The sequence below is a fragment of the Cavia porcellus genome, unplaced genomic scaffold (assembly GCF_034190915.1).
Source record: "Cavia porcellus strain 051 isolate PalLab524CR breed Dunkin Hartley unplaced genomic scaffold, mCavPor4.1 scaffold_25, whole genome shotgun sequence".
Lineage (NCBI taxonomy): Eukaryota > Metazoa > Chordata > Mammalia > Rodentia > Caviidae > Cavia > Cavia porcellus.
Window position 1 is genome coordinate 36754977 of NW_026947508.1, and position 23390 is coordinate 36778366.

General features: G+C 48.2%; 1 protein-coding gene across 5 annotated transcripts; it reads right to left on the reverse strand.

Annotated features, from left to right (window-relative positions):
• Window positions 1–839: 839 nt before the first annotated feature.
• On the reverse strand, window positions 840–22003 carry Ipo13 (importin 13). Of its 5 annotated transcripts, none has more exons than XM_063236285.1 (20): window positions 21128–21996; window positions 18685–19421; window positions 12375–12515; window positions 12125–12266; window positions 11852–12018; window positions 11525–11645; window positions 11293–11440; window positions 10675–10856; window positions 10569–10595; window positions 10254–10388; window positions 9770–9983; window positions 8196–8335; window positions 7500–7637; window positions 7226–7322; window positions 4148–4200; window positions 1951–2017; window positions 1805–1863; window positions 1570–1659; window positions 1098–1279; window positions 840–1005 (listed from the first exon to the last, which is right to left on the reverse strand). In XM_063236285.1, the coding sequence occupies exons 1-20, from the start codon at window positions 21209–21211 to the stop codon at window positions 909–911; spliced, it is 3021 nt and encodes a 1006-aa protein (XP_063092355.1). In that variant the 5' UTR covers window positions 21212–21996; the 3' UTR covers window positions 840–908. The 5 variants fall into 5 exon arrangements, 4 of the variants coding, with proteins under 4 accessions (XP_063092355.1, XP_003461927.3, XP_063092356.1 ...); XM_003461879.5 differs by having other exon boundaries at window positions 8196–8276; window positions 9840–9983; window positions 21128–21992; XM_063236286.1 differs by lacking the exon at window positions 1098–1279 and having other exon boundaries at window positions 21128–22001.
• Between the last annotated feature and the right edge of the window lie 1387 nt (window positions 22004–23390).

Sequence of the window (23390 nt, forward strand, 5' to 3'; positions counted from 1 at the left end):
TAAGGAGACCGAAAAGTAAGCAACCCTGCTAGAGGAGGAATAGGCTAGGAGCTGTCCCTGGTCCTGACTAAGCTTTGAGGTTTGTGAGGAAGGTGCCTAGAAATGGCGACGGGTATGCAGGCCACACAAGGTCTTGCCTTTCTCCTCCTCTTCCGTGTGCTGCAATGCCTTCTCTCCCATCCCCCCACCTCCTTCCCTCAGGTACTTCTTATAGTCTTCCTCAGTCACGTGCATGTTTGGGTGCTTTAAAACCCCACATCAGACACCCATCCTGGAACACAAAGCCTCAGTCGTTTTTTCCTCCCAGCTGGACCCAGCTAAACACCCCATCCTGTGTTTAGGATGTCTCCTTTTCCCATCAAAAGCAAACCCTCCTCCATGCAGACTCTCCTCCCCACTTCTAATTAGCTTGGTAGCTTTCGACGAGACAGCCTTTATTTTTAGGACAGAGCTCAGGACTAATACTCAACTCTCTTGATTCAATGTAAACAGGTACGCATGCTGAGATTAATTTGACAGGGGCAGGAGACTGCTAATGCTACTGCAGCCACCTATCCTTTCTCCCATCCCAAGGGCAATGGCAAAATTCTAAATGGCTCCAGTGTAGGCAGCTCAGCTATAGCAGTTCTTCTCCCAGCCCAGGAAGTAGAGGGTATCCCCTCCATTCTTGACCAAGGCCTAGGTCCAAGCATCCTTTTTTTTTTTTCACGCTCACCACGCAGGCGCTTATGCCACTGAGCTAAATCCCCAGCCCTGTCCTCCCATCCTTTCCCCAGGCTTCTGGACCTAGTCTTTCAGTTAGGGGATAGTAGCAGCAGAAAGGAAACAAGAGGCCGTAGTGAGGGTCCAGGTTTTACTCTTTGTGGATAGGAAATGATGAAGAGAGTAGGTGTGGGACGGGATGCCCCTCAGTAGTCAGCTGTGTAATCTGTGCCATGTAGCCCCCGACACAAAAGTGTGAACTCCTTCACCATCTCCTTCACCCGCCTCTTGTTCATTCGCTCACTGAAGGAGAGAAGCGAAAAGAGGTTAGCATCATCCACCAACTTCCACCTCTTTCCTACCACAGCCCCCAGGCCCGGCCCAGCCCTGCTCACCGAAGGATCTGCTGACTAAAGGTATCCTTCTGTTCAGGGCTGAGGCGGGCAGAGGGAAAACCAGGTGGTTGTAATGCCTCCTTGATCCACATGCTCAGGAGACTGAAGCAGTGTTTGTTCAGGGCGAAGAGGATGTCAGCAAAGCAGTCCATGAGGCTTCGGGAGGCCTGGCCCCCAATGGCCTTGAGGGAGAGTGCCTCTTAGTACACCAAGGCCTTGCCCCTTCTGCATCAAGGACGCCTAACCATGCCCCAGGCTCTCTGGGACAGTTCTGTACCTGAACTATACAAGTGAGCAATGCTTTCTGAGTGCCAGCTGATCCTCAGAGCAACCCTAATATCCTGCTATTTAATTGAGGAAGTTATAAAATCCAAGAGCTTAGGCACCCAAAGGCTCAAGCCTCCCAGAAAGCCAGCTCCCTCAGCAGCAAGGGCCTCCCATCCCCAGCAACACCCATCTTGCTCCAGCTCACCTCCAGCACTGCTATGAGCAGCATACGACCATCCTCTTGTACCACCTTGCCCACGGACTCTACTTCCCCACACCGAGGCAACAGCTCTGTCTGCAGGGGATGGAGAAGCTGTCAGCCCCAGCTCCTTCCCACCTCTCCCTAAGGATGACACCTGGGCACTACACCCTACCCTCTGAAGTTCTGGGCAGGGCAGGGCAGGATAGGGCAGGGGGATAGAGATCTGCATAAGACTCACAAAGAAGCCACAGGAGGCCTTGACAGTAGGTGCCTCGGGGAACTTGAGGGCCAGCACAGCTGTAGGAGAGGTAGAGACAGATCAGATGGGACCCAAAGAGCCTCCCAGGGGAGTCCTAGCCCACTTGTCCCCCTGGTCCCACTTACCACACTGGAACACAGCTTTGACATCCAGTCGTTCACACAGGAACAAATCTGGCTTCCGCTTCAGAGCCTGTGGGAGGTGGAGCTGGTAAGCCCAGCTCCAGCCAGCTCTAGAGATCATCTCCCCCATTCACCTGCCACCTCATCTCCTAACATCACATATCACAGGCAGAGTCTGCCATTCAGACATCTCTGGGGGACCCTGACCACCCCAGAATTCATTTGGCCAGGGAAGGAGCAGCCTAAGGATGCTATATGCATGTATGTGTACATGAATGGATAGGTGTGCCCGACTTAGGTTAGGGGTGGGGATCACAGTGTAGAAAATGTGAGTCCCAAGTCACTCTTTGAGCAAACACCTTCAGTTCTCTCCTCAATCAGGGCCAGTCCTCCTGCCAATAGTGACTTTTACTTTGATTCACAGAGGAAATCGAGGCCTCTGGGCTCGTGAACAAGGCAGCAAGAAAAAGAAACAGCAGCTGGACATGGAGCCCCCAGTTCAACAGGCCCCCTCCTGCGTCCTGCAGCCCCATCTTTTGCCCAGGATACCCTGTGTACAGGGCCTTCTCAGCCATACCCACCATACCCACCTCCTACTAGGGGCCAGTGCTGCCACTGAAGGAGGAGGAATAGAGTAAAAATACCAGGACAAGTTGTACCAGGACATGACTGGCACATCCTCAGTCAGGAGATGGTTGACACTGCTCCAGCAGTTCTCAAACACTGCTGTTCCCCAGCAATGCCGCCAGCTTACACCACACAGGCCCCCACCCTACAACCCCTCACATACCTTCTACATCCATGTTTATTATTGTGCACACACCCTGACATGCACCCTCTCTGGAAATGCTCTGTTCACAAGCTGCTATCATACCCCTTACATACACACTTTCCCACACCTGCAACACATCCCCACTACACAATCACACACCCAAACTCGCCCACATCCCAAACTATCCACACCCAGTTTGTCTACACCTGTGTCCCCCAGCACATGTACACTCTCCCAACACACTCGCAAATACACAAATACCCTCTCCACCAAAGATACAACCTTGCAGATACCCACAAACATTTCCATTCAGGCCCAGAGTACTCCCTATTCCTCATTCTTCCCACCCACCTCCAGCTAGACTGTAAGTTGCAGGACAGAAACAACCACTTTATCTTCAGGGTCTAGCAGAACACCAAGCATATATTACGTAATAAATATCATGGAATGATTAAGCAGAAAAACATTTCATTTATCCCAACTCACAGGATCTCCCCAACCCATAGAGAACCCTTCATCACACTAACTCATGCTCTCACAGCCCAATATACATATCTGCCGAGCTACTCACTCTAATCTAGAGGCATCAACACCAAAACGTAGAATCCTATCATCTGTTAAAAACACAATTTCATAGTCCCCACACACATCTGCGACACACATCCATCCTCAACACTCATCAATGCCTCACACAATGACAACACAAAACACACAACATACATCAGTGTACAACATGCATCAAAACATCTACTCACGCTTCAATTTCACATTTAATACCCAACTACTTACAACAGGTGATTTCTGTTCCTTTCCTAAACCCAAATCAAAACATACAAAGTAAGATGTAACACACTTAGACACACACAGACACAAACATATCCTAATGTAGTCTCACAGTGGAGGCTGCAACCACTGCCCAGTAGCAGCGCAACCTCTCCATCAGCCGAGCTGGGCTCCACCATGCACATTCACCTGTAGACCCTTCTTTTGGAGCTTCTCCCAGCCCATCTCTCAAGAGCAGACTGGGAACAAGGAGGCGGGCAGTTCCCGGCAGGAGCACGGGGACAGAGAAGCCCAGGCTCTTGAACTCCAGCCCTGCCCTCAATGTCCTGGGTAAGCCAGCTACACAGCAACTGCTGGACACAGTCACTGTCCCCCATCCCACTCCCTCCAGGCCAGCCCAGCCCCCGCCCTCTGGACCAGCCTCTCCCTGGTCTTTATAGGAAACTGAACTAGTTGAGGCAAAGGGGCACTAAAGGAGGATGTTGGGTTGTCAACTTCCACGGAAACAGATGAAGAAACTCTATTCAACTGAACAGAAAAAAAAATTTGTCAACAGAAAGCTAAAAATAGGCTTAAATTGAATTTCAACATAAGAGAAAGAGAAAGAGAGAGAACAGAACGTGAATGAATAAAACTAAAACACACCTGTGCCAGGAGTTGCATAAATGAATCAACAATATCAGGATGATCCCTGGGCCCTAAAATATAATAAAGATGGAACTTAAGAAAAATCATACAAACAGCAACTCAACCTCATATAGTTATGTGGGACTGAGAGCCTGCAGGGAGACAGCGTGGGGGCACATGAGCAGCAGGAAGCAAGATAAAGAAACAAAACATACAAAAACCATGAACTGGGAAAAGCCCAACAAAAAGAGACGGCAAAGTGAAGGACGGGCCTGCCCCAGCTCCCCCCAAGGGGCCTTCCACCTACTCCCACTCCTCCTCAGGCCAGCCCCCCATCCCTTGGTGCTTGAGCTATTGTGAATTCCACATAGCTAAAGAAACAGTCCCCACACTCACTGTGGCTTCTGACAGGCTGGAATAACCCTACACTGCTTCTTAGTGTATACCTCCCCATCACAGCCATGGAAGAGGATAGCAGGACTGGTTGTGTGGGTCTTCGACACCTCCATCTGAAACCACATGGTCTAGGGCATCAGGGCCTTACTAAGTGCCTCTCACTTCAATGGCTTTAGGGCTCTTGGCTTGCCCAGAGAAAACGATTGTATTTGGCCCACTTAAATCAAAGGATTCCTTTTGGGTAGGAATATATCTGAGTGCTGTGTGCTACAGGGCTGGCCAGGCAAGTTGCTGGCAGGGCTCAGGGAAATATACAGCATCATAGGGCTCAAAATGAGAGCCCTATGCAAGCAAAGTTCCCTCCATTAAGGACAGAGACCTCTCAGAGAGCCAAGCTCAAGGCTGAGGACCAGCTTCCAACACCTGGAAATGCCAAGAAAGAGGGAAACCTGTCCAGGTCTCACCCCATAATCTAGAGGGAAGGCAGAAACAAGGAAGCCTAAGCACTGGGATGGCATAATAGGGATGGGGGCCATTCTGCCCAGTAAGACAATCAACAGCCCCAATCAATGTGATGTTGGAAACCTCCACCTCCAGTTCTGCTAACTCATGGCAAGAACGAGGCATGCCCAGGCTTCTCTACTCACAGGATGAAGGGGTGCAAATACATCTCCCTGAGATACCACTAAGTAGCTGTGTGATCTTGCGCAAGCCACAAACACTCAGTTTCCCCTCTTAACAAAGATAACAATCTCTTCCCTGTTTCTTTCTCTAATGTACTAGGAGCCAGTAATAAAGCTTGTCCCTCTCATCCCTGAACCCTGAGTTGCTCAAGTCCCAGAAAGGCCCAAAGTGTTCCATGCCTGGGTCCTACTTCATAACAGTGGGTTCAGTGATCAAGTGGCCTCCCTTGAGGTGGGTCAAACATGGAGGAAGAAAGGTTCCATGGGCAGGGAGCCTTCATATTCCTTTATTTAACAGCACTTGAGTTCTGCTGTTCACTAGCCTCATTATGAACACTCGGGATACAGAGAAAGGAAATTCAACCTTGACCTTGAGATGTTCAGTCTATGAAGAGAGACAGATATGACTGCTGTTGTGTGTGGCTGGTGCTGTATCAGCAGGGAATATATGATGTAGTTTTGGCATAGCATTAAAAGCACCGAACTCTGCCTCAGAGGTGCTTTTCTAAGGACTGAGGCAGTCTTCCTTCCAAAGCATGAAGGAGTAAGAGTTCTTCCAGTAAAGGGTAAGTGGAGGGCAGTCCAGACTGAGGAGAAGGCACAGATTTAAATAGGACATGGCAAGTAAAGAGGTAATGTGCTATGAATTCTGCAATCAAAAGGTTACTGGCAGGGGAAGACATCAGAGGTACACCTGAGCTTTGTCATATAGGTGGGAATGGGACAATAACCTGAAGGCATAATTAAAGACTTTAAGCCAGGGAGAAAAATATGCTCAGATTTGTGTTTTATTAAGAACATTATGATTGCTTTATGCAAAATAAATTGGAGAGGAGGACAGATGTGAAGGCAGAAGGCTGTTGAGGTAATTCAGCTGAGACCCTAACCTGAAGCACAGGCCACGGAGGGTGAGGAGGAGTGGGCCAACTGAGGAATGAATACAGCCATCATGGGAACTGTCTTAGAGGCAGTACAAGGAAAGGAAAGGTGAAGTTGAAACGCTTGAGTTTTTGGCTCAGTATTCTCCCCAGTTTGAACATACCCCATCATTGCCCACAGAAAGAGAGGTCAGGCCAGCAGGACCAGACTGAGGATATGAGCAGACAGTACTCTGGGCTCCAGCCGAGATCCCTGATGGGTCTCAAACATGGGGCCACAAATCCAAACAAGACTCATAAGGCTGGTGGAGCAGCGCTGTCACTTTCCCAGGTAAGAAGCCTGGATTAGACAGTAAGCAAAGGCTAGAGGCCTGCTCCCACCTCTTCACCTAAAGCAGAGGGCCACAGGGAGTGGTGGCTTGGACCATCACCAAAGGTACTAGGCTTTGGATCTAGAGTTTTTCTTCTTTTGGTTTTTTGAGAGGTCATCTCACTAAGCAGTCCAGGCTAGCCTTGAACTCTGAATCTTCCTGCCTCCTGAGTGCTGGGATTATAGGCATGTGCACCACACCTAGGTAAAAGGAATAAATTCTGATTGGGGTGGTGAGCAATGTGCTCCCAGCACTCTGAGTACTTCATTTGCAAAAACCCCAAGCCAGGGCCCCACAGGGAGCAACCTGAGTATCTATAACAACCCTATCAAGTGTGTAATAACTGCATTTCACAGGTTTGGAAATGAGGCTCAGCAAAGGTAAGTGACTTGCCCAAGGTCACACACCTAGTTGGTGGTGAATGAGTTTAGACTCTAGACTTGACAGTCCATGTGCTTCCCACTTTTTATTATATCCCAGAGGAAAGAAGTCATTCTAGTGCCCAAAGCCCCAAAGAGGCTCATCCCCACTTTCCCCCATATCCTGGCTGGCCTGAGCCTAATAGGCCAGTAGAAGGCATCACTTCAACCTAAAGTGTCAACTATTTGTTAGGTGGCAATTGTGCTATACTTCATCCCACAAGTTTCCCAAGTCTCATGTTTGATTCAGGGGACAAAGGAGAACAGAGTGAGTAGCTTTGACTCCCCAGTCAGGGAAGCAGAGGCAGTGGCAGTGGCGGCAGCAGCAGAGACCCTGGTCAGAACCTACCTTGCTGGAAGAGAGTGAGTGTGACGGAGGTGACGAGCAGGAAGAGGGCCTCAATCGGGGGAAAGTGGGCAGGCTCATGAGCAAAAATGTGGACCAGCTACAACAAAGCAAGGAATGCTGCTCAGCAAAGGCCCATGTCACCAGGTCAGGTCAACATTCCTAGAACACAGGAGGGGACCCCAACCACAGAAGCTGTCTCACAGACCTCCACCCAGGATCAGATCTCTCACTAGGAGGACTCTAGAATACTGGCTGTCCAAGCCAAAAGGCTCACCTGTCGAGTGAGGTCAAGAGCAGAGGCCTGGGGGATAGTGCTGTACATCCGACCCAGCATTTCGCACAGCTGTGGCACCATGGGGGCAAAGTCATCCAGCAGTGTCTTTACAGATTTCTCAAAGATAGCGCATACCGCCTAGGAAGAAAGTAAAAGGACCCTGGTCCCTTGGCTTCTGACCTGGTCGGCAGGTCACAAATGCCTGGAACAAAAGGGGCTTAAGAAAGGATCCTGATCTAGAAGTCTGGCTGAGCCCTACAGACCAAGGGCAAACAATCTGACCTTCACCCCGAAAGGCAGGGGTCAAAAAGTCCCTCTATAGAGGGGCACAAGGGACACAGGCTGTACCTTTGTCACTTAACTCCTGTTACTTACATCTCCACCATTTCCTTTCAGGGAGCACCAACAAAAACTAGAATTGAAAAAGCACCAAAGGCAGGTCTCTGATGCTGCAGCAGATGCCTGGCTACCACTCAGTCCTAACATCATAGTCCTTTCACTGAAAATCTCTTGGAATACCAGAGGATTCTAGACTGGGGCACGAAGTTGAACAGAGATTCCTTGAATTGGTGGGGCGAGATTTCCCTATCCTGTCTCCTCGAGACAGGAACAAGCAAGCCCAAGTGGGCAGCAAATTTTATCCCTGCTCTACCTCAGCAGTCACCATGGGAGCAGAGAGCAAGGGTCAGGGCTCACCTCAACCACCTGGGCATCGTTCAACCACTTGCTCAGCACCTTCTGGATAAGCTGGAAGACCTGCTGCAGTACCACCACCACCTGAAGACACAGGGAGAAGTGAGGTGCCCCACCACCACTGCCTCCCACCTGAGAGGGACCTGGTGGTAGACAAAAAACAAGGAGTTCAAACCATTTTCCCCAACTTCATATTGAGGACTCAATGCAGGGTACCCCTGGGGAAAGAGTAGTTTGCTGAAACCTTCAGGGATAAAAGGGAAGAATATCCTGAATTCCAGGGGTTACCTCAGAGCAAGCTTCAATCTGCAAAGCAGGGACATCATGAGTGCTTCATAATATTATGACAACTTTGTAAGCTTTTTTTTTTTTTTTAACTTTTTTTAACTTTTTTTATCGGTACCAGGGATTGAACTCACGACCGCCTGCTTGCAAGGCAGGTGCTTATGCCGCTGAGCTAAATCCCCAGCCCAACTTTGTAAGCTTTTGATGAAACTGAGCATGGTGGTGCACACCTATAATCCCAGCACTCAGCCAGCTGGGGCAGGAGAATCACCACAAGTTCAAAGCCGGCTTACACAGTGACATATCGAGTTCAAGGCCAGCCTGAAATACATAGTGAGACCCTGTCTCAACAATAAAAAAAGAAAGAAACAAACACTACTCCTTATCCACTTCTGCTCAGTAAAACCAAAGTAACAGAGATTTTGTCTCACCCAAATAGGCCTGGGGTATGGGAGCTCCCAAGGGATATAGAGATACAGACAGTTTATGAAGGAAGAGATCAGACTGTGGGCCAGTGAGGTAAGAGATGGCAGGAGGATGACCACTACAGAAGCAGGGGCTCTGACAACACTGGTCCACATTTGGTTTGGGGCCAACACTGGCCCAAGGTAACTGAAACTGGGGCAGGGAGTTGAACTACAAGGTCAAGATGCCATGGCTTCCTTGTCTCCAGGGGAATTCCTGGACAGAGTTCTAGAATCAATGGCCAAAGCAGTCCCTCATGTTTGTACAGAATTTTACAATATGTAAGCTATTCTCACTCGAAACCATATCTGCACAGTCCTAAAAGATGAGCAAGCCAGATATTCTGAGGTTCATAGTTCGAATGGGAAACTGAGGTTTACCTCAGGCCAAATAGCTTGTAAGGGGTTACTCCTGTGCCCAAGCTTATTAACAGATTTGCAGAAATCTGTTTACATGTATTTCCTCTAGACTTGCAGTAACTCAAAGGTCAGAATCATTACATGTGGAGCAAGTGAGCATTCTCAGTGTCTATAGGGCACAGTGAATGTTAAAGAGAAGGCCCCGTAGAGTTGGGGTTAGAACAAAGACCCGTAAGAATAGCTCTTGAGGATTGAAGGATAATGTCACCATCCCTCAGGGGCAAACAAACATGAATGACATCATTCCAGTTGGGCTGGGGACAAGAAAAGTATCATTCAGAGGGTTGAATGAAACACGATACTGCTTCATACCACTTGGGGGGGGGTGGTAAATGATAAGGTCATTCCTAGGGTTAGAGGACCAAATACATTATCCCTTTGGGGCCAGGGGAGCAATGACCACATTACCCATAGAGTTGGGGAGTAAAAATGACATTCTCATGCGGGAAGTAGCAATGGCAAAGACAATGTCACCCACAGGGTTGGGTCCCTGTGGCACTGGCAGCTTCCGGAGCTCAGGGCCTTCATGATCGTCCTCATGATGACTGACGTCCAGTGTTGTAAAGAGGTTGGAAAGGAGCCCCAAGATGTGGACAATGGCCAACTTGTTGGAGGGATTGGGCTATGGAGAGAAGCAAAGCAAGCTCAGATCTTCTGGTTACCGGTTGGTCCCCAGATCACTTAGCCTCAGTCCTTTTTTTCATTTTTATTGGTACCAGGGATCGAACTCATGACCACCTGCTTGCAAGGCAGGTGCTAATGCCACTGAGCTAAATCCCCAGCCCCCTAGCCTCAGTCCTAAAGGCCAGTTCCAACCCCACCCCTCAGCAGCCACAGCTCACAAGAGGAAGCCCAACTTCCAACACTGCTCCTGGCCCCAGAGCTCACTCACTGTCTCCTCCGCCAGCTTCTCCAGCTGCTGGATATAGGGTGAGATGAGTGAGTGCAGGTTCTTCAGGATCTCCTCCACCTGCAGGGCTGACAGCAGAAAGCCCAGCGCCTGCATCAGCCACATGCATTGGCTTGTCTGTGGGACAGAAAACACAGACAACTACATCTGGTTGTGGAGGAAGGAAAACAAAGCTCTTGGGGAAAAAGTCAAAAAGAGAGAATAAGAGATAAGGTGCAAAGGAGGAAGACTGGATTTGGGGCCTAATGGATTCCTGTAAGACCCTGGAGAAAACCCCTAGAAATTTTTGGGCCATACCTTGTGGATCTGTTTCATCAGTACATCCTAGGAATAAAAGAAGGAACATGCTATTAGGACAGTGCAGGGTAGCCTGAGGCCCATCATCACTGAGAATGTCCCTTACCTGGGAGACAGCTACGATGTTGGCAGCATAGGGTGGCAAATCATACTTGCACTCTCGGCAGATCTTCTTGAGGGTGGACACAGAAGAAACAGACAGCTCAGGATTGCCTAGGGCATGCAGCACGAGGGGCAGGACACTGTTGATCATAACAGGGTGGTCAGCCAGCCATTCAGACAGAGCTCCTGGAAGAAGAGAAAGGGAAGCATCTCTGAGGCAGGCTAGGCTGGCCATGTACCACATGCCTGAGGCAAGTTGGGCTCTTGGCAGGCTCAAGTTGCAGCTCCATTGCAGAGGAGCACTTGTTCAGAGGACATAATGGACAAATATGCTTGTGCATGGCAAACATGAACCTCACACCTGAGGAACAACAAAGAGTCACTCAGATGTGCAGAATTGCTGTTCCATTGACGGTGGACTAGCCTCATTGAAATGCGTTTCAAAAAAAAAAAAGAAAAGAAATGCGTTTCAGTACACAGTAGGAAGGACCCCAAGACTTGCCAGGACCTGCAGTTGACTGCATTGTTATGTATGGTGGCATATGTCTCTTTTTGGATAAGACCCAGCAGAGATGGGTGCTGTGCTCTAGGAATGTGGTCATGGGTGTACACCCGGTCTCACCAATGGTGAACATGACAGTATCTGCCAGCTGTACATTGCTGATGCTGATCCGTGGGATGAGACCAATGAGCCCAGGCACTACATCAGAATAGTTGACATCGATGGTCTCTGCGATGGATTGGAAGCCATAGAGGAGGGCCTCTGTATGCTAGGGAAAGAGGATACCAGGGGCTTAGCTGAAGACGAGGGTATAATAAGTCAGGAAACTGAGGGAATCAGCTTTGGGATGTACCTGCCAGGAATAAGGCTCTTCTGAGCTGGTGAGCACACGGCCCAGCTTGTCATAGAGGTTGCTGAGCAGCTCGGCCCCCAACATCTCATAGACATACATGAGTGTGTCTGAGATGTCCACCCTGAAGAGCAGATGAAGGCCTTTTTACTGCCTGGATTGTGATCTCAAGCCCAAGAGCCCACCCCAAACCCTTACAACTCTGCAAAGATCCCTCAAGACCAGAGAAAGGAGCCCCAGAATTTAGAAATCCTAGCTTGGGCCCTTTCTCTTATTGCTTTTGTTATTACAGAACTCCCTTTATAATTAGTGTTGGCCTGCTACTATCACCTGTAAATTCGGAACTGCTCCTTCTCATCTGAGGACCAGAATCCATATTCCTCATCAGAAGGAAACTGGGCCTTGTGCAAAAGCACATCCACCAGCTGGAAGTAGACAGGGCGGTATACCTGCTGGTACACAGCCTGCTTCTCCGCCTCGAAGGACAGAATGTCATCCTGAGAGAGCCAAGGAAGAGAGTTAACCACCATACATCAGACATGGAAGCCCACCGTCTACCCTCTTCATGGTGGCCCAGTCCTACTGAGAGTCTCCCAGACACACCTGCAGTGTGTACCAGAAGGTGAGAGTTAGGGAGCTAGTGGTCTCATTGACAGGATAATGGCCAGGGATGCCAGTGCAGAACATGATCATGTTGACAAGTGCCAGGAAACTCTGCCAGTGCTCTACTTGGTCCAGCAAGGCCCTGGGGAAGAAGAGACATAGTAACGTTATTCCACTGCCTGAAGGTGAGTCTCATACCCCACCTATTAGAGGGCTTTGCTATCCCACCACCAGCTGCCCCACTCCCTACCGAGAATGGTTTTCACCCAGGGCCACAGCGATGCGACAGATGCCATGGGAAGTCTCCATGTCCCCATTCTGCACTGCCTGTCGCAGTTGTTCCTGTAGTCCCAGTACCAGCGGGATGAGTTTCAGAAGTGTGTTCACGTACCTAGGGCATAAAATGAGAAGACCCATCAGAGCTGTCTGTCCTACTCCTACTGCTATGAGAGAAAGGCACAATCTTCCTATCTTTCATCAAATCCTGGGTAAATAAAAAGGGGACAGGCAATACACAGTAGCTTTGATGTTGTTTATGTTAGGATGAGCAATAGATCCCAGACATCCAGGAAACTCTGGGAAGGAAATACGAGAAGATTAATATTATAGGTTAAATTGTGTCTTCCAGTTAAGACTGATAGTTCATGTCAGAATGAGTTAAGATTTTTAAGGAGGTTAGGATGAATGAATGAGAGTAACATCTATTTGGGGAGCAAGGTGCCAGGAAGATAACCATTATAGCTTATAGTGTGTGACAATCAAAAAGATATGTTGTTAGGTGTGGTGGCACATGCTGTATTCCTAGAATTTGGTAGGCTGAGGCAAGAGGATTGAGATGAGTTCAAGCCAGCCATAAACTAGTGAGTGTAGGCCAATCTGAACTAAAACTGAGACCCTGCCTCAAACTACACACCCCAAAAATGATACTTTCAAGTTGTAACCTCCACTGTTTCAAAATGTGAACTTACTTGGCAAAAGGGTGTAGGTGAGGTCATACTGGAGTAAAGTAGCTTCCAATGCAATATGACTGTGTTCTTGTAAGAAGACAATCGTGAAAACAGAGATATGCAAGGAGAATGTCAAGTGAGGACAAAAGTAGAGATTGCAGTTATGCAAGTGCAACACAAGAAATGCCAGGTTGTCAGCAGACCCGCCAGAAACCAAGACAGGAGTGTCCATAGGTTTCAGAAGGTGCACAGCCTTGCTGACACCTTGATTTCAGACTTTGAGCCTCTTCAATTGTGAGGCAACCAATTCCAACTATAGTAAAGGGTAGAACTACTTACTGAAACCTGGAAGGGACAAAAGTGAGCAACATAAGACCTTTAACGGGAGGTGTTAAGGTAATAGGTGTTAAATTCAGTATAGTCATGATATGCAGGTAGAAGTATTTAAAAAGATAGCATATAAAATCCTCAAGTCCACTGGACTGGTATGGCTCAGTGGTACAGCAATTGCCTATCACATACAGGGATGTGAGTCAATATGAGAGAAGACAGACAGAAATAGAGAGAAAGAAATAGAGATAGAGAGAGAAGAAGGGCTAGCTCAGTGGCATAAGCACCTGCCTTGCAAGCGCACGGTCATGAGTTCGATCCCCGGTACAAAAAAAAAAAAAAGAGAGAGAAGGAGGAGAAGGAAAAAGAGTAAGAATATACACACAGGAGTGGCACATACATGATAGTCATCAACTCATACCTGGTAATTGAACCTATGGATGGAAGTAGATAAAAATTGCTCAGGGAAAAAGTGATGAAAGAGAAAAGAAGACAGTCCAAGTCAAGAGCCCTGAAGCACAATGATGCCTAAGGGAGGAGCAGAGGAAGCTTAGTAAAAAATACAAAGGAGACAGAGAAGGTTAACTCCATTCCATCCTGTGGGGATCAGATTAAGCAGAGAAAGCCACATACTTTCTGAGGTAATTAGATGCTTAGGACCCCTCTATACTGTCAATCATAGTGTCACCACAGCAATCTATGAAGCAAAAAGAGGCTAAAGCATGCAAAAGGAATCCTATCTGAACTTGCTCCAAGCACATTTCTAGACAGCAGCCTCATAATCTTAAGTGGGAAAATGAGAAAGATTAAGAGACAACCACTCAGTGATGTGGGTGTCCTTCTCCTATCTCCATTCTGGTAAGAAAAGCCATCCATACCAGGATACTCCCAGTTCAGAGACAGCTCTAGAGGGTGCCGCCTGGAGACAGCTGGGATGGCTTCACTCTCATGACCCTGACACGGGCAGCACCACCAGACAATGGACACCTTCAGGCCAGACTCTGGCACAAAGAGCAGTGGCAGGGTCAAGCTATGTCCCACAAGCTCCCCAGTAGCTGTGATAGAGTTAGAAGGAAGTTCTCTTTTCCCTAAAGCATCCCCATTACATTCCAAGACTCCTTCTACCTGCGAAAGGTCTTGTAGACAGCAGATATCCAGTCAGGGTTCTTAGTTTGTCTCATTTGAGCCTCATAATAGGATAAATCAAGGACAACACAGTCCAAAAAGACTCAGAGTATTACACAAGGTCAAATAACAACTTAGAGACAGGGTCTAGGATAAAACAGAGTCTAGGATGAACTTCTATATGTGTATTTCCCTTTTAGTGCCCCAAAAGAAATTTCCACACAGAATCTATGCAGATCTCACTTTATATGTCCAATCCTAAGAACAGGAGTCTTTAAATGCCTAATTTACCCTTTCTCCCCAGAGAAAAGCTGATCTAGGATTAAAAATATACTTTAGGGAAAAAAAGAGGTATGTTTCAAAGGAGAGAGCTAGGAAGCAACAACAACTGTGGAGGAGCTAAAGGATGACCAGAGTGCAAGCTCAGCTGGAGAGAAGGCTAATGTCAGGTCACCAAGGGCAGGTAGTGCTCAGATAACTCAGGAATCAGACACTGAAGGTGTCCACATAGGAAACAAAACTGGATAGAAGAAATCCCAAATTTTGACTCTGGGCTAAGTTCAGCTCATTTATAGGAAAAACTCCTGCAGAGATTTCCTACTACCTGAGAACTGTGAGTGGACAAAACAGCAAGCCCAGGGCCCCAGAGGTTTCTAGGTTTGGTGGAACAAGATTGGGAAGATTTTTTTTTACAACAATCACTGAGGTTGAGTTCAAGAGGCTTGGCTCCTGTTGGTCAGCTTGAGCAGCCAGGGAAAGGCTGCTGGAGGTTCCTTGGCTGCCACTCACACACAGCTCAGCCCAGACATGCAATTAGAGCTCTGGGAGCTGAGCTGCAAAAATGGGAAGAGTTGCTAAGCAACCAAGGGGCTGCAGCCAATGGGCGCCCAAGAGACTGTGGGTTCCCTCACTGGCTCCTAGCTCTCTCATTCGTTCAGAAGAGAAGGGGCATCAATTACCTGCCAAAGCCCTTGAGATAGGGCTGGGTGGGTAAACTTGAGTGTATCTAAGGACATTTCATATCACCCAGGTATGTGCTTTGATCAGTTCCTCTTAGCCACCAACTGTCTGAACCCACTTAGCACTTGAGCTTCACGCAGCCAAGAGAGGCCTTAACCTGGGACTTGGTAAATCTTGGAAAATCTGGGAAGCAAATGTATTAACTGCCAATGTAACAATTATACCAAATAGCAACAAATAAAGCTTATGGAGTACATAGGAACCATGCTGAACACTTTACAGACATTCTCTTAATCTCTATATTATCTTATCTATCTATGAATGCATACATATATATATATATATATATATATATATATATATATATACATTTTTTTTTTTTTTGTACCAGGGATCAAACTCATGACCTTGTACTTGCCAGGCAGGCACTTACACTACTGAGCTAAGTCCTGGCCCAAAATATTCTTTTTTTTTTTTTTAAAGCAACTCTAATGCTTTGTTTCATTTAAAATTTTAAAAGGCAAGCCAGGCATGGTGGCTCATGCCTGTAATCCCAGCACTCGGGAGACTGGGGCAGGAGGATTGTTGTGAGTTTGAGACCAGCCTGGGCTACAAAATGAGCTCAAGGCCAGCCTGAACTGCATGGAGAGACCCTGTCTCAAAAAGACAAAAAAAAAAAAATTTTTTTTAAAGACAATGGTTAAGCACATTATCTATGTATGTGGGTGTGCTTCTGCCACTGATTAACAAGGCCTACTGTCTATAGCATTATTCAGGTTCTACTTCTTATCACCAATTCTAAAAGAAAACAGCTTAATGAGTTTAACAATAATTATGTGTATTTCCCTCCTCCTCTTCTCCTTCCTCCTCCTTCTTCATAAAGTTAATCTGAACACATTGACTAAGGATATAGCTTAGTGGTAGAACACTTGCTTAGCATATGTGAGGCCTTGGGTTTGATCCCCAGCACCACACATACATACAGAAAATTCCAGAATAAAAACTTACCACATATGGTAGAAAGAGAGAACACAACCACACAGGCACACACATAAAACATGTATCATATGAATCATCTATATGTACACGTAAGTGCTGCTAACTCCTCCACCCCTAGCAGAGGCCACAAAAGAACTTCCATTATTTAAGGAATCAATATATTCTTCACTGAATACCAGTGGTTGGTCTTTGCATATTAGGTATCCTATTTAAACCTTTACAGTAACTCTGTGTGTTTGATGTGATCACCTCCATTTTACTGATGAGGAAACTGGGGCTGGTAAGTGGCTGACCTAAGATCTCTGATTCAGTAAGTGGACCATCTGGGATTTAAACTCAGACATAACTAACTAATGCAGCTTGAGCCACTGGCCACTCCTCCATGTATTTTATCTTTCAACTGTAGTCTGTGATTTTATCTTTCAACTCTGCCAAGGATTCCCAAAATCCTATCTCTGGAATGTCAGTGTCAGATCTCTAGTTTTGCCATTTCTAGTACAACTTATACCAAAAGTCTGAGCAGGCTATTTTATCTGCTTAAAAATCCTTTAATAACTTCACATCATCCTCAGGATGAAGATCACAAACAAACCTGGCCCACAAAGTCTACATGATTTAGGCCTAAATCTCCTAAACTATGGTCCTTATACCCTGCTGTCTAATCATACCTGGTGATTCTTCCATCTATCTGGAGCATCCTCTCCATTTCCATCACTTCCACCTGGTTTGATACAACCTTTCAACACAGCTTGGTGTCACTTTCTCAGGGAAACCTTTACAGCCCTCAAACAAGGTTAAATGCCTCCTCGAGGCTCCTAGAGCCCCCTACTTTCTCTATCAGCTTTCGTTACATTAATAAGACTTGCCCACTCAAATACCCATCAGATTGTTAGCTCCTGACACACAGAAATTTAAGCATTCAGCTATGTCTTCCCAGTGCTCAAATCAGAGCCTAATACACTAGGTCCTCAACAAAAATTTGCCAAACATTTCACTACATTCACCTTCTTCTGGGTCCTTGAATATATGTACTATGGTGTTGCCCAATTCAGGTCTTGGCACTTGTATAGTTTCAGAAGCTAGAAACATTCCTTGTTCTCTCCAAATCTTCACCTCCTTCCCTCCCAACCAAGCAACTCTTTATTTTCATCCATTAAAAAAAATCACCAAATGTTACCATGTGCCAGGTACAAATGAGACGATGTACAGATTTATAATGAAACCATATTATGGATTAAGAAGGGAAAAACATGAAAAATACTAAGAGTTCTAAGATAACACAACAGAGAAGACCAAATTTAGTCTTAAAAATTGTGAGGAATGGGGCCAGGGATTTAGCTCAGCAGCTTAAGCATCTACCTGGCAAGCATGAGGTTGTAAATTCAATCCCTGGTACCAAAAAAAAAAAAAACAAAAAACCATGAAGATTTTGCTATGGAAGTGAAATTGACATTGAAGCAGAGGCTCAGGGGCTGGAAGGAGTAGGGGATATGTAGAAAAAACAGTGAAAAGACTGGATAGAGTGTAGCAAGAAATAAGGATGACATGAGATGCTTTGTTTTATTTAAAACTTTAAAAGGCAAGCCAGGCATGGTGGCTCACGCCTGTAATCCCAGCACTCGGGAGACTGGGGCAGGAGGAAGTCAGCATTGCCACATTGGGTAGCATCTTAAGAATTCTAAACTTTGTCCTCAATGCAGAGAGAAGCCACTAAATGGTTCTGATCAGAAAGAAAAAAATTAGATCCTCATTTTCAAAAAATCACCCTAGCTGCTAGGACAATGAAAGGTACAAGAGTAAAACAGAAGACTGGAAGAAAGCTCTGCTGAAATGTGGGGAGGGAGATGACAACAGCTTGGAACAGGGCGGTAGCAGCGGAATCTGAAAAGAATACATATGCAATATGGTCAGGAGCAGTACAGGCTGGACTTAGTGACTGAATGAGAGAAAAAGTCAAATAGTTCAGTTAAATAATTTGCTGGACGACTAGTTGTTTAATGTCTGTCTCATTCTCTTAACCATGAGCACAGGTTCCATATTTTGAACCTTGCTGGATTATATTTGATTCCTTGCTGGATTTCTAGCATAGGACCAAGTATGCAGTAGGCAAGTCATTAATGTTTACCAAACAGATGGATAAGTGGATGTGTGGCAGGACAAACAGGCTGTCACATTCTGGGCAGGTGGATAGTAGCTCACCTCTGGGCATCAGGCTGCGAGATGGCATTGACAATGGCCTCCACACTGCTGTCAAAGAGCTCTGAGTCCTGTAGAGCAGTGAAGGCAGCCTGAATGAGCGCCTCACAGTCCTGCAGTGGCACCTCCAGCTGCACCCAGCTGGAGAAGCACTTGAGCACCTTCTGACGCACACAGCTGGGTGAGCTGGGCTGTTGTAGCAGCTGTTCCAGCAGTGGGAAGACAGCCCCACACTCTACTGCCAGGCTGGCACGCACCAGGCCTTTGCGGTACTGGGGTAGGCGGCTGGTTTGGAACTCCTCGGGCAATACTGTTAGCAGCTCTAGCAGGGCTAAGCAGCGGCCCTGGCCATCCACCGGTGAGTCCTCAGCCTGGAAGAGTCGTACCATATCTGCCACAGCACATGGCCAGGCATCAGGCATCATGCTGAGGGCCAATGAGGCCAGCGCCACACACAGTCGAGTCAGCACTATCTTGGAGCCACTGGCAAAGCGGGTGATCTGAGTGAAGAGCTGTGCCTTGAGGCTTTCATACTGATCAGTGGGGATGTCACTCCAATAGCGAGAAATCTTGATGTGTAGGGCACTGGCCCCAAAGTACTGGATCTCAGGCACCTTGTCAGGCTGTAGCAGCTGCCAGCTGAAGTGCCAGGCCTGTGGGGAGACCTGGGCCTGCATCAGCCACTTCTGAGCCAGGTTCTTGTTCTCAATGTTGGGGTCGTAGTACAACTGGTGCAGGGCCTGCGGAAAGACACTGGACTGAGCAGGTGCTGGCCAGAAAAAGAGGAACTTGGTTCTGCAACACTATTCCTATACCCTAATTAGGATACTGAGCACACACGGGGAACTTGGGTTCCTTCAATATTTCCTGGGCCCAAACTCTTGTAGATACCTTGAGAGCTTAGAGTTTGCCTATGCTCTAACATATTCCCTTTTCCTTAGAGCAAAACAGTATGGGTTCAGAGAGGGGAATCCTCATAGGAAAGCAAAGAGAAGAGATTGAGCTCTTTAAGACGAGGCACTTGAGGGCAAGGCCTAGGTAGAAGGAATCATTCCAAGGGCATGAAGCTAAGCTTCAGATGAGCATAGAACACCTTGAGAGGCCCTGATCCTCCCAGGCACAAGTGCTCATATCAACTCCAAAACCATTTGCTCCCTTAGAATCATTCTTGGGTCACTTCAGACAGTGGCACCAAAGTCAGTGTGAAATCTGAGCAGGTCTAAGATTCACGCCAGGCAGCCCTGGGGCAGAAACATACTGGAACGGAGGATGAGAACACACCCCCCCCCCCCCCCGAGAGCATATGTGAGGGTTAAACCAGCTGATCTAGAGAAGCCCTGGCCATAGCTACAACCCTGGCAAATGCCTAGCCTGGCTGACAGCAGAATCCCCAGGGACCCAAATCTAATGGGATATCATGCAGTAAGAAAATAATGGCTTATCTCCCTGGTAGCACACAGAACAAGATGCCAGTATGCCAACACTGGCCAACTCAAAGGGTTAAGAGAGTCAGGCCAGGAACTTGACTCCTAAACAAGACTCTAACTAGGCTTGGCCAACTGTCCCTTATTTGGCCTCTCAGAGATGCCAAAGGAGGCAGAAAGGATGCATCCTCACCATTCACTATGACAAACAGAGTTCAAGAATAATAAGTGAACATCTGCAATCACTCCCTGCTTTCCAGCAAAGTAGCCTCATCTTCCCAGTCATCCCATGGGGCATGCATTCCTGTATTCCAGGCTGCTGGGAGCTGAATTCAGTATAGAACCAGAGAAGCAGTTCTGAAAAGATGGTATGGACAGTAGAGGAGCCTGGGAGGGCTACTGCAGGGACTATGAGGGCACATAGGTAAGGAAGGGTCCTGTAAGACTGCTAGCAGCACCCTTGAGCCCAGCACAAAACAAAGGGAGCCAGCCCTGTTTCTCCTGCCTAGGAGTTTTGGTTTCCAGACAATAAAAGAAGGACCTTTCTCCAAAGAAGAGTGAAAACATAACTCGTTGTTTTAATTCGAGGTATCTTGTAAGCCCTTGACTGAACACTGTCAGGTCCAGGATGCTTCAGCATCCTTATGGGTGGGGGTAGAGAAAGAGGCTGAGTGACTAGCAGGTCTCCTAGGTGTCTAGTTTTCTCTGGCACAGCTCATGCATTTCCCATGGAGCTGAACAACAGCCAGTCTAGCTAGAAGTCTAAGATAATCAGCGCCCGAAGGGAACAGCCCAAGACCCTAAAGTATCTGTCCACAGGAGTCCTGTGTTTAAAAAGAAAGGCAAAAATAACTCATTAGGCACTGCAACACTGCTGTCCTGCCCGCCCAGAGACAGCCAATGCCAGGTGCTCTGCAGGCACCAGCCCAGCGGGCACCTAGCCCAAGCCTGAGCTCCGGCATTAATGTCAGTCCCCAGAAGTTTTGCTCCGTCACTGGAGTGCCCACCCAAAACCCTCATACCTTCTCCACGTTCTCCACAGTGAAGTCCAGGGCTGGTGCTGCTCCAGCCCCTGCAGCCCCCGACTGCTCTTCCCGCCGCTCCATCTCTGCTCCCTTTCTCACAGGGAGGTGGGCCCCAATCTGACTCCTGCTCCAGCCCCTTGGCTGCTGGTTCCCTGCTAGACTCCGGCTTGGGTGCCCAGGGAGTGCTGGGGTGACGGGGTGCCCAGCGCAGGCATGGCTGCCGAGGCCTCCCCACTTCGGTTAGAGATGGGGGCTTGCCAGAGACCAAAAGGGAAGCTCTTAGGAGACCCACTTAGGACACCGAGGACGGAGGCGCCAGTGAGAACTCTCAGGCGTGGGTCTAGGTGGTAGGTCACGGCTCTATCCCTAGAATATGTGAGGAGGAAGTCATAGGGAAGGGAGGCCTACGAGGGAAACCGAGGGCCTGCCCCGTGAGGAGTCCCAGGGTCGACCGCCAGTACCGACAACACCTTCGTCTAGGTGGGCTCTTGGGTGTTACAAGGAGGTCACGGGGCTGGGGGGGTCACGGAGGAGAGAGCCCTTCGCGAGTTACGGAGGCATCCAGGGAAGCGCAGGACTGTAGCTTCGCGAGTCTGGGGCGAAGAGTCCGTGAGGATGAAGGGCTGTGGTAGATCCCCTCCGTTCGGCCTGGCCCGCGCGCTCTGCTCACAGCCAGGCTGTGGCCCCCCTACTGCCGCTGCCTCCACCCCAGTGACTGACAGACAAGCCGGCCTGGCCCGGACGGGGCGGAGACCTCGGCAAGGCGCGGGCTGACCCAAGCGCCTGTCCCCGGCACCATCAGCTCAAGTCCCCAACCCCGCCTGTTCAAGCCCGGTCCGGCCCGTCCCAGCCCAGTAAGGCCCAGCGGAACTACGTGGAAACTCATTCCGGGTCCTTGGCCTTGTTCTCGCGCCAGCCTGAGTGCCCCCGAACAGGCGGCGGAGCGGCTCGCTGCCCAAGGCCCTCGCCGAACCAAGGGCCCGCCGCTTTGCACCCTGGGAAACGTAGTCCACTATGAGCCGAGCCGAAAGGCGGCGCTTGGAGGGGGTTTGGACCCGAGCACGTGTTTTGGGGGTCCTTGGACCCCGACAGGTTACAGGCCTACCATGGCCGACAAGCACTCCCACTACTACCAGAGTGGGGCGCTGCGGCGCAACTCTGGGAATATGTGTTTTACGGGGCTTGTGAATGGAAGTGGAAGCCAGGACTAGAAAATGATGAGACCAAGTCACTCTGACGCTCCGCTGCGGTTACGTGATCCGGCCGGAGAATGGGGTGTTTGGAAAGAAACCGTCAGCACCACCCAGAGAAGAGGAGACAGGGCTTAGCAAGCCTCAGGAATAAAGGACCACCCCTAAGCAACCAGGAAATCATATACCATGGACAGTGCTCCGAGCCCTTCCACAAGGTTTTATCTACAATGTGAGTAGAGTAGCTCACTTTTGAGTGCTAGGAACAGTATTTTATACACTTTGGGTGCATTCCTCTCAGCAGATGAGTATTTTTATTCATCGTTTTCAAATGAGACAAGAAACTAATGTTGGGGAAAGCTGTTTATCTTGCCCCTGTTCACGTACCTAGAGTAACAGAATCTAGCTATAGTCCTGGTCTGCTCCAAAACCTAGAAGGTCCTGCCTCTTGCCTCTCCAGTAGTCCTTGCATTAACTCCTTCCAACGATTCCAGCATAGAAGAAAAAAAAATTAAGAATGAAAGGACCTCTATACATGTGTTGGAGGTAGCTAGCACTGGCAGTAACTGCCAACCCTGGAGAAAGTCGATGAAGGCTCCCCAGAGGAGGAGAAACTTGATCTGAGCTTAAAGGACAGGGAAAGCCTGGGGAAGAGAGCAAGCTCATTTAGCTGGTAGGCAAAGTCCAGTGAGACTCTAGTCACTCAGCAAGTCTTTGTCAAGAAAGTGTTTGAAGAGCACTAGTAATTTGTTACTGTTTTAAGGGGTGTATGCGGGGTGAGGAGGAGAGTGATGATGAATAAATGAGGTGAAGTTGGAAAGACAAGTTGAGAGCAATAGTTGGGAGTCTGAACATTCCCCAGAGTGCAGTGTGAAACCATGATGGGACTTCTTTTTAGAAAAATCTGTCTGCAGTATTTTAAGGAGGAAAGGATAAAGGCAGGAGATATTTGGAAAAAAGGAACAGGAAGCCAAAAGAAACTAACTGATTCCAGACCTGTATATAGGATGTGAAATAGCTTGGACCTGGTGGTGGGCTGGAAATTTCTGAGTTGGGAATCGGGGGTGTGC

Bases quoted from the DNA above. Each gene is read 5' to 3' on its own strand.
- Ipo13 (XM_063236285.1), bottom strand. From the start codon at position 21,211: ATGGAGCGGCGGGAAGAGCAGTCGGGGGCTGCAGGGGCTGGAGCAGCA. The intron at 9,984-10,253 runs GTGAGTGAGCTC...TTCTCTCCATAG, and splicing joins AGAAGCTGGCGGAGGAGACA to CCCAATCCCTCCAACAAGTT. The intron at 1,864-1,950 runs GTAAGTGGGACC...CCTCTCCTACAG, and splicing joins CAAAGCTGTGTTCCAGTGTG to CTGTGCTGGCCCTCAAGTTC.